The sequence below is a fragment of the Onychostruthus taczanowskii genome, unplaced genomic scaffold (genome assembly GCF_017590055.1).
Source record: "Onychostruthus taczanowskii isolate IOZ18803 unplaced genomic scaffold, ASM1759005v1 scaffold265, whole genome shotgun sequence".
Taxonomy (NCBI): domain Eukaryota; kingdom Metazoa; phylum Chordata; class Aves; order Passeriformes; family Passeridae; genus Onychostruthus; species Onychostruthus taczanowskii.
Window position 1 is genome coordinate 160,365 of NW_024499962.1, and position 11,256 is coordinate 171,620.

General features: G+C 39.8%; 1 protein-coding gene across 10 annotated transcripts in view; it reads left to right on the forward strand.

The window, feature by feature from the left end:
* LOC121337380 (transcription factor 4-like) overlaps positions 1 to 10,609 on the forward strand; it is an 80,057-nt gene extending 69,448 nt beyond the window's left edge. For 3 of the 10 annotated variants that reach the window (XM_041407454.1, XM_041407455.1, XM_041407460.1), the window contains 2 exons: positions 6,840 to 6,966; positions 9,819 to 10,600. In XM_041407454.1, coding sequence (XP_041263388.1) covers positions 6,840 to 6,966; positions 9,819 to 9,997 — 306 coding nt within the window. In that variant the 3' untranslated portion in view covers positions 9,998 to 10,600. Of the gene's footprint in view, positions 1 to 6,839; positions 6,967 to 9,818 lie in introns of all 10 variants that reach the window. The other 7 variants (XM_041407456.1, XM_041407461.1, XM_041407459.1 and 4 more) reach the window with 6 other exon arrangements.
* Positions 10,610 to 11,256: the final 647 nt, after the last annotated feature.

Below are 11,256 nucleotides of genomic sequence, written 5' to 3' on the forward strand. Positions count from 1 at the left end.
ATATATAATATATTATATATTATATGTTATATATTATATATTATATATTATATGTAATGAATATTTTATATATTATATATTATTTATAATACACTGCATTTAATATATAGTATATAATATATATTAAATATTATATACATTATTATATATATTACATATACACACTGTATTTAATAGATAATATATATTAAATATTATATACATTATTCTATATATTATATATACACACACTGTATTTAATATATAATATTCAATTAAATATTCTATACATTATTCTATATATTGTATATACCCACAGTATTTGATACATTGCAGGTATTCAATACCTGGTATCGATTTTGCCCCTATGGAATGCATTGTATAATAACACACGCTATTCCATACATCGTGCATAGAGTACAGCCCACGTATTGCGTACATGGCCTGGGTTTGACACATATGGAGGACGTTACATACGTTCCCTGTGATAGGTTGTGCATTTAACGCATTCTGTGGGACCCATTATATAACACATCAATATATGTTATATATTGAATATACCATAGAAAGAATACATTTGATATTGATATACTGTATACTGAATATACCATAGATTGAATACATTTGATATTGATACGTTACATATTGAATATACCATAGATTGAATACATTTGATATTGATACATTACATATTGAATATACCATAGATTGAATACATTTGATATTGATACCTTACATATTGAATATACCACAGATTGAATACATTTGATATTGATACATTACATATTGAATATACTGTATATTGAATACATTTGATATTGATATATTACATATTGAATGTGTTATATATTGAATGTATTCTACATTATTGAATATACCATAGATTGAATACATTTGATATTGATACCTTACATATTGAATATGTTATATATTGAATGTATTCTACACTGAATGCATTATAGATTGAATATATTACATATTCATGTATTCTATATTGAATACATTATATATTGAATATCCTAGAACTGAATATGTTATATATTGAATACATCCTATATTTGAATGTATTACATATTGAACCCATTATATATTGAATATATTATATATTCAATATATTATAATGGAATATATTACGTATTGAATACTTTATATGTTGAATATATTATATATTGAATATATTAGAATTGAATATATTACGTATTGAATACTTTGTGTTAAATATATTATATATTGAATATATTATATATTCAATATCTTATTATTGAATACATTATATATTGATTACATTATATATTGAATATATTATAATTGAATATATTATGTATTAAATACATTATATGTTGAATACTATTATATATCAATATATTATACATTGAATATATTATAATTGAATATATCATATATTGAATGCATTCTATATTGAATATATTATAACTGAGTACATTATATATTGATTACATGTTGATATATTATATATTGAATACATGATATATTGAATACATGATATATTGAATATATTATATTTAATACACTGCATACATCACACATTCCATTTAATGCATTCTATATCATGCACTCTGTTTAATACATGATTTATTAATGCATTCTATAGCAGACATTATATATTAATACACTATGACATGTTTTATACATTCTATATAATGCATTCTATATAATACATTATATATAATACATTGTAAATATATGAGACATTACATATTAACACTGTTATTATATACATTATATATATATAATGTATACTATATAATAATATAATATTTATATATGTACACGTTATATATGACATTACATATTTACACTATATTAATATATTAACATAAAATACATTACATAGGTAATTATATAGAAATCATTCTATATGCAATATTTAATAAATAATACATCATACATAATATACAATATATTAAAAATTCACTCTCAATCAATGCGTACTAATTAATACATTACATAGAGCACATCCTATAGAAAATACATTCTCCATATGATACATTGTATAGAACATACATTCCAATTGAAGTTACAATTTAATGAATTTAATGAACATTACGTAATAAATTCTATATAAATAATACATAACACAGTCTATATAAATAGTATATAATCCATTCTATACATTATGCTTCTATATAAAATATGTATTATTGAATATTTATATACCATCCATTCTATACATGATATAAGAAGCACATTCATATAGAATCCAAACATAATTACCCTAAATTAATTATCTAATTAACACATTCTATATTTTCTATATGGTGCCCCTACTTCCCATCCTCTGCGCATTCCCCGTGTTTGACCTATTTGATTTTATACATTATTTTATAGCAGTTTGATATCATTTAACCCCTTCCATCCCCACCCAAACCCCAACGGATTTCATTTTACATTCCATGTATTTGATATCATTTGATATCAAATTTATTCGATATCATTTAACCCCTTCCATCCCAACCCAAACCCCAAAGGATTTCGCCCCCGAAACGGAGCCGCCTCATCCCCACAGAGAAAATCGGGAATTTTATCCCAAAAATCCCGATAAAATCCCTTCCAGAGCTTCCCGATTTTCCCGAGCGCAAATTCCCGACCCCACAATTCCCGGGAATTTTCACGGGAATGGGAATTGGGAATTGGGGTGGGGTCTCCGTGAACGTTCCCGGTTATTTGTAGGGCTGCAAGGAGCTGATTGGGATTGGGATCGGGATTGGGATTGGGATTGGGATTGGGATCGGGGTCGGGATCAGGGTCAGGATCGCGATTGGGATTGGCCCATTATATAACACATCAATATATGTTATATATTGAATATACCATAGAAAGAATACATTTGATATTGATATACTGTATACTGAATATACCATAGATTGAATACATTTGATATTGATACGTTACATATTGAATATACCATAGATTGAATACATTTGATATTGATACATTACATATTGAATATACCATAGATTGAATACATTTGATATTGATACATTACATATTGAATATACCATAGATTGAATACATTTGATATTGATACATTACATATTGAATATACCATAGATTGAATACATTTGATATTGATACATTACATATTGAATATACTGTATATTGAATACATTTGATATTGATATATTACATATTGAATGTGTTATATATTGAATGTATTCTACATTGAATGCATTATAGATTGAATATATTACATATTCATGTATTCTATATTGAATACATTATATATTGAATATCCTAGAATTTAATATGTTATATATTGAATACATCCTGTATTTGAATGTATTACATATTGAACCCATTATATATTGAATATATTATATATTCAATATATTATAATGGAATATATTACGTATTGAATACTTTATATGTTGAATATATTATATATTGAATATATTATATATTGAATATATTAGAATTGAATACATTATATATTGATTACATTATATATTGAATATATTATAATTGAATATATCATATATTGAATGCATTCTATATTGAATATATTATAACTGAGTACATTATATATTGATTACATGTTGATATATTATATATTGAATACATGATATATTGAATACATGATATATTGAATATATTATATTTAATACACTGCATACATCACACATTCCATTTAATGCATTCTATATCATGCACTCTGTTTAATACATGATTTATTAATGCATTCTATAGCAGACATTATATATTAATACACTATGACATGTTTTATACATTCTATATAATGCATTCTATATAATACATTATATATAATACATTGTAAATATATGAGACATTACATATTAACACTGTTATTATATACATTATATATATATAATGTATACTATATAATAATATAATATTTATATATGTACATGTTATATATGACATTACATATTTACACTATATTAATATATTAACATAAAATTCATTACATAGGTAATTATATAGAAATCATTCTATATGCAATATTTAATAAATAATACATCATACATAATATACAATATATTAAAAATTCACTCTCAATCAATGCGTACTAATTAATACATTACATAGAGCACATCCTATAGAAAATACATTCTCCATATGATACATTGTATAGAACATACATTCCAATTGAAGTTACAATTTAATGAATTTAATGAACATTATGTAATAAATTCTATATAAATAATACATAACACAGTCTATATAAATAGTATATAATCCATTCTATACATTATGCTTCTATATAAAATATGTATTATTGAATATTTATATACCATCCATTCTATACATGATATAAGAAGCACATTCATATAGAATCCAAACATAATTACCCTAAATTAATTATCTAATTAACACATTCTATATTTTCTATATGGTGCCCCTACTTCCCATCCTCTGCGCATTCCCCGTGTTTGACCTATTTGATTTTATACATTATTTTATAGCAGTTTGATATCATTTAACCCCTTCCATCCCAACCCAAACTCCAACGGGTTTCATTTTACATTCCATGTATTTGATATCATTTGATATCAAATTTATTCGATATCATTTAACCCCTTCCATCCCAACCCAAACCCCAAAGGATTTCATTTTACATTTCACATATTTGATATCATTTGATATCAAATTTAGTCGATATCATTTAACCCCTTCCATCCCCACCCAAACCCCAACGGATCTCATTTTACATTCCATGTATTTGATATCATTTGATATCAAATTTAGTCGATATCATTTAACCCCTTCCATCCCAACCCAAACCCCAAAGGATTTCGCCCCCGAAACGGAGCCGCCTCATCCCCACAGAGAAAATCGGGAATTTTATCCCAAAAATCCCGATAAAATCCCTTCCAGAGCTTCCCGATTTTCCCGAGCGCAAATTCCCGACCCCACAATTCCCGGGAATTTTCACGGGAATGGGAATTGGGAATTGGGGTGGGGTCTCCGTGAACGTTCCCGGTTATTTGTAGGGCTGCAAGGAGCTGATTGGGATTGGGATCGGGATTGGGATTGGGATTGGGATTGGGATCGGGGTCGGGATCAGGGTCAGGATCGCGATTGGGATTGGAGTTGGCATTGGGATTGTGATTGGGGTTGGGATCAGAATCAGGATTGGGGTTGGGATTGGGATCGAGATCAGGATTGGGGTTGGGATCAGGATCGGGATTGGGATCAGGATCGGGATTGGGATCGGGGTCAGGATTGGGGTCGGGATCAGGACTGGGATTGGAGTTGACATCAGGGTCAGGATCACAAATGGGATCAGGATCAGGATTGGGGTTGGGATCAGGATCGTGATTGGGATTGGGATTGGGATTGGGGTCAGGATCAGGATTGGGATTGGGAACGTTCCCGGTTATTTGTAGGGCTGCAAGGAGCTGATTGGGATTGGGATTGGGATCGGGATCGGGATCGGGATTGGGATTGGGGTTGGGATTAGGATCAGGTTCAGGATTGGGATTGGGATTGGGGTTGGGATCAGGATTGGGATTGGCATTGAGATTGGGATAAGGATTGGGATTGGGGTTGGGATCAGGATCAGGATCGCAGTTGGGATTGGTATTTGGGTTGGGATTGGGATCAGGATTGGGATCGGGGTTGGGATCAGGATCAGGACTGGGATTGGAGTTGAGATCAGGATCAGGATTAGGATTGGGGTTGGGATCAGGATCAGGATTGGGATTGAGATCAGGATTGGGGTTGGGATTGGGGTTGGGATTGGGATCGAGATCAGGATTGGGGTTGGGATCAGGATCGGGATTGGGATCAGGATCGGGATTGGGATCGGGGTCAGGATTGGGGTCGGGATCAGGACTGGGATTGGAGTTGACATCAGGGTCAGGATCACAAATGGGATCAGGATCAGGATTGGGGTTGGGATCAGGATCGTGATTGGGATTGGGATTGGGATTGGGGTCAGGATCAGGATTGGGATTGGGGTTGGGATTGGGGTTGGGATTGGGATCAGGATTGGGATTGGGGTTGGGATTGGGATCAGGATCAGGATCACAATTGGGATTGTGATTGGGGTTGGGATTGGGATTGGGATTAGCATCAGGAATAGGAGGGGTTGGGATCAGGGTCAGGATGGGGATTGGGATCAGGATCGGGATTGGGGTTGGGGTTGGGACCAGGGTCAGGATCGCAATTGGGATTATGATTGGGATTTGGATCAGGATCAGGATCAGGAATGGGATTGGGGTTGGGATCAGGGTCAGGATTGGGAATGGGATCAGGACTGGGGTTGGGATCAGGATCAGGATTGGGATTGAGATCAGGATTGGGGTTGGGATTGGGGTTGGGATTGGGATCAGGATCAGGATTGGGATTGGGATCAGGATCACAATCGGGATTGGGGTTGGGATTATGATTGTGATTGGGGTTGGGATCAGGATTGGGATTGGGATCAGGATCAGGACTGGGATTGGAGTTGAGATCAGGGTCAGGATCAGAAATGGGATTGGGGTTGGGATCAGGGTTGGGATCGGGATTGGGATTTGGATCAGGATCAGGATTGGGATCAGGGTAAGGATTGGGGTTGGGGTTGGGATCAGGATCAGGATTGCAATTGGGATTATGATTGGGTTTGGGATTGGGGTCAGGATCAGGAATGGGAATCAGATTGGGATTTGGATCAGGATCAGGATCGGGATTGGGATTGGGTTTGGGATCTGGATCAGGATCGCAACTGGGATTATGATTGGGATTGGGGTTGGGATCAGGATCAAGACTGGGGTTGGGGTTGAGATCAGGATCGGGATTGGGATTGGAATTAGGGTCAGGATTGGAGTTGGGATCAGGGTTTGGATCGGGATCGGGATCGGGGTCGGATCCCAGAGCCGTGTGTTCCTGTGCAGCAGAGCCTGCTGGGAGGGGACATGGAGCTGGCCACGCCCGGGGCGCTGTCCCCCAGCAAGCCGGGCTCCCAGTTCTACCAGTACGGGGGCAGCGCGCGCCGGAGACCCCTGCACGGCTCCTCCATGGGTGAGCGACCCCAAAATCCCAAAATCCCACAAATCCCACCCTTATCCCAGTGATCCCAGTGATCCCAGTGACCCCTGCACGGCTCCTCCATGGGTGAGCGACCCCAAAATCCCATAAATCCCACCCCTATCCCAGTGACCCCTGCACGGCTCCTCCATGGGTGAGCGACCCCAAAATCCCATAAATCCCACCCTTATCCCAGTGATCCCAGTGACCCCTGCACGGGTCCTCCATGGGTGAGCGACCCCAAAATCCCGCAAATCCCACCCTGATCCCAGTGGTGCCAGTGATCCCAGTGACCCCTGCACGGGTCCTCCATGGGTGAGCGACCCCAAAATCCCGCAAATCCCACCCTGATCCCAGTGGTGCCAGTGATCCCAGTGACCCCTGCACGGGTCCTCCATGGGTGAGCGACCCCAAAATCCCGCAAATCCCACCCTGATCCCAGTGGTGCCAGTGATCCCAGTGACCCCTGCACGGGTCCTCCATGGGTGAGCGACCCCAAAATCCCGCAAATCCCACCCTGATCCCAGTGGTGCCAGTGATCCCAGTGACCCCTGCACGGGTCCTCCATGGGTGAGCGACCCCAAAATCCCGCAAATCCCACCCTGATCCCAGTGGTGCCAGTGATCCCAGTGACCCCTGCACGGGTCCTCCATGGGTGAGCGACCCCAAAATCCCGCAAATCCCACCCTGATCCCAGTGGTGCCAGTGATCCCAGTGACCCCTGCACGGGTCCTCCATGGGTGAGCGACCCCAAAATCCCGCAAATCCCACCCTGATCCCAGTGGTGCCAGTGATCCCAGTGACCCCTGCACGGGTCCTCCATGGGTGAGCGACCCCAAAATCCCGCAAATCCCACCCTGATCCCAGTGGTGCCAGTGATCCCAGTGACCCCTGCACGGGTCCTCCATGGGTGAGCGACCCCAAAATCCCGCAAATCCCACCCTGATCCCAGTGGTGCCAGTGATCCCAGTGACCCCTGCACGGGTCCTCCATGGGTGAGCGACCCCAAAATCCCGCAAATCCCACCCTGATCCCAGTGGTGCCAGTGATCCCAGTGACCCCTGCACGGGTCCTCCATGGGTGAGCGACCCCAAAATCCCGCAAATCCCACCCTGATCCCAGTGGTGCCAGTGATCCCAGTGACCCCTGCACGGGTCCTCCATGGGTGAGCGACCCCAAAATCCCGCAAATCCCACCCTGATCCCAGTGGTGCCAGTGATCCCAGTGACCCCTGCACGGGTCCTCCATGGGTGAGCGACCCCAAAATCCCGCAAATCCCACCCTGATCCCAGTGGTGCCAGTGATCCCAGTGACCCCTGCACGGGTCCTCCATGGGTGAGCGACCCCAAAATCCCGCAAATCCCACCCTGATCCCAGTGGTGCCAGTGATCCCAGTGACCCCTGCACGGGTCCTCCATGGGTGAGCGACCCCAAAATCCCGCAAATCCCACCCTGATCCCAGTGGTGCCAGTGATCCCAGTGACCCCTGCACGGCTCCTCCATGGGTGAGCGACCCTGAATCCCAAAATCCCATAAATCCCATAAATCCCACCCTTATCCCAGTGATCCCAGTAGCCCAGTGACCCACCATGGGTGAGGGACCCCATAAATCCCATCCTATCCCATCAATCCCAGTATTCCCAGTGACCCCAGTGACACCCTCCATGGGTGAGTGACCCCATAAATCCCATCCCAATCCCAGTGATCCCAGTATTCCCAGTAACCCAAAGACCCTTGATGGATGAGTAACCCCATAAATCCCAATCCCAGTAATCCCAGTAATCCCAGTAACCCTCCATGGTTGAGCGACCCCATAAATCCCATAAATCCCATCCCAATCCCAGTGATCCCAGTATTCCCAGTAACCCAAAGACCCTTGATGGATGAGTAACATTCCCATCTCCATCCCCATCCCCATCCCATCCCATTATCCCATCCCAATCCCATTAATCCCATTGATCCCAGTGACCCTCCAAGGGAGTGACCCCATAAATCCCATCCCAATCCCATAAATCCCAGTAATCCCAGTAACCCCCCATGGTTGAGCGACCCCATAAATCCCATCCCAATCCCAGTAATCCCAGTATTCCCAGTGATCCCAGTAACCCAGAGACCCTCCATGACCCCATAAATCCCATAAATCCCATCCCAATCCCAGTGATCCCAGTATTCCCAGTAACCCAAAGACCCTTGATGGATGAGTAACCCCATAAATCCCAATCCCAGTAATCCCAGTAATCCCAGTAACCCTCCATGGTTGAGCGACCCCATTAATCCCATAAATCCCATCCCAATCCCAGAATTCCCAGTATTCCCAGTAAACCAGTGCCCCTCCATGGATGAGTGACCCCAAAAATCCCATAAATCCCATCCCAGTCCCAGTGATCCCATTGATCCCAGTAACCCAGAGACCCTTGATGGATGAGTGACCCCAAAAATCCCATAAATCCCAATCCCAGTAATCCCAGTAACCCTCCATGGGAGTGACCCCATAAATCCCAATCCCAGAATTCCCAATAATCCCAGTACCCCTCCATGGTTGAGCGACCCCATCAATCCCAATCCCAATCCCATTAATCCCATTGATCCCAGTAACCCTCCATGGTAGAGGGACCCCATAAATCCCAATCCCAGAATTCCCAATAATCCCAGTAACCCTCCATGGGAGTGACCCCATAAATCCCATATATCCCAATCCCATTAATCCCATTGATCCCAGTAACCCTCCATGGGAGTGACCCCATAAATCCCATATATCCCAATCCCATTAATCCCAATCTTCCCATTCCAGCCCCAAAATCCCCAAAAAATCCCCGTTCCTAATCCCCTTTTTCCCTTTTTTCCAGAAGTTCAGACAAAGAAAGTTCGGAAGGTGCCTCCGGGTTTGCCGTCCTCCGTAAGTTCCGGGAATTTTTGGGGATTTTTACCGGGAAAAACTCGGCAGATTTTGGGAATTTCCCCATTTCCAGCCCCGTTTTTTTGGGGTTTTTTATGGAAATCCCATAAAACCCCGGAGGATTTGTAGGAATTCTCCGGAATTCCCGACCCCGCGGCGCAAAATGAGGCAAAAAAAAGAATTTTATTTAATTAGATTCAAATTTTCCAGTGCGGTCACTGTAAAATAATATTCGGCCTCATTTGCATATCATTTGGATATCGATCACACCTCATTTGCATATATTTTGGGTATCAGTGCTGCCTCGTTTGCATATTGTTCTGATATCGTCGTGCTGCTGTCGATACTGCCTCATTTGCATACAGTTGTGATACCGAGCCTAATTTGCATATCATTCTGATATCAGTGGAGCATCATTTGCATAGACTGCTGATATCGATGGTGCCTAATTTGCATATCATTCTGGTATCGATACAGTCTCATTTGCATACAATTCTGACATCGATTGTGCGTCATTTTCATGTAATTCTGATATTGATACAGCCTGATTTGCATATCATTGTATATTGATACAGACTCATTTGCATATAATTCTGGGATTGATACAGTCTCATTTGCATATACAATTGATATCGATACAACCTCATTTGCATATCATTCAGATATTGGTGCAATTTCCTTTGTATATCATCCTGATATTGATAGTGCCTAATTTGCATATCATTCTGATATCGATACAGCCTGATTTGCATATACTATTGATATTGATACGGTCACATTTGCATATCATTCTGGTATTGATCGTGTCTCATTTGAGTATGATTTGGATATTGGCATCATAATTCTGGGATTGATACAGTCTCATTTGCATATACAATTGATATCGATACAACCTCATTTGCATATCATTCAGATATTGGTGCAATTTCCTTTGTATATCATCCTGATATTGATAGTGCCTAATTTGCATATCATTCTGATATCGATACAGCCTGATTTGCATATACTATTGATATTGATACGGTCACATTTGCATATCATTCTGGTATTGATAGTGTCTCATTTGCGTATGATTTGGATATTGGCATTGCCTCATTTGCATATCATGCAGATATTGACACTGCCTCATTTGCATGTAATTCTGGTATTGATGCAGCCTCATTTGCATATCATATTCATATTGACAGATACTCATTTGCATATAGTTCTGCTATGGATACCACCTGATTTGCATATCATTCTGATATTGATGCAGTCTTATTTGCATATAATTGATATTGATTAGTGCCTCATTTGCGTGTAATTTGCATATTGACCCCGCCTCATTTGCATATCGCTCTGCTCTCGACAGCGCCTCCAATTTGGGGGTGGGGGGAAACTCGGCAGTG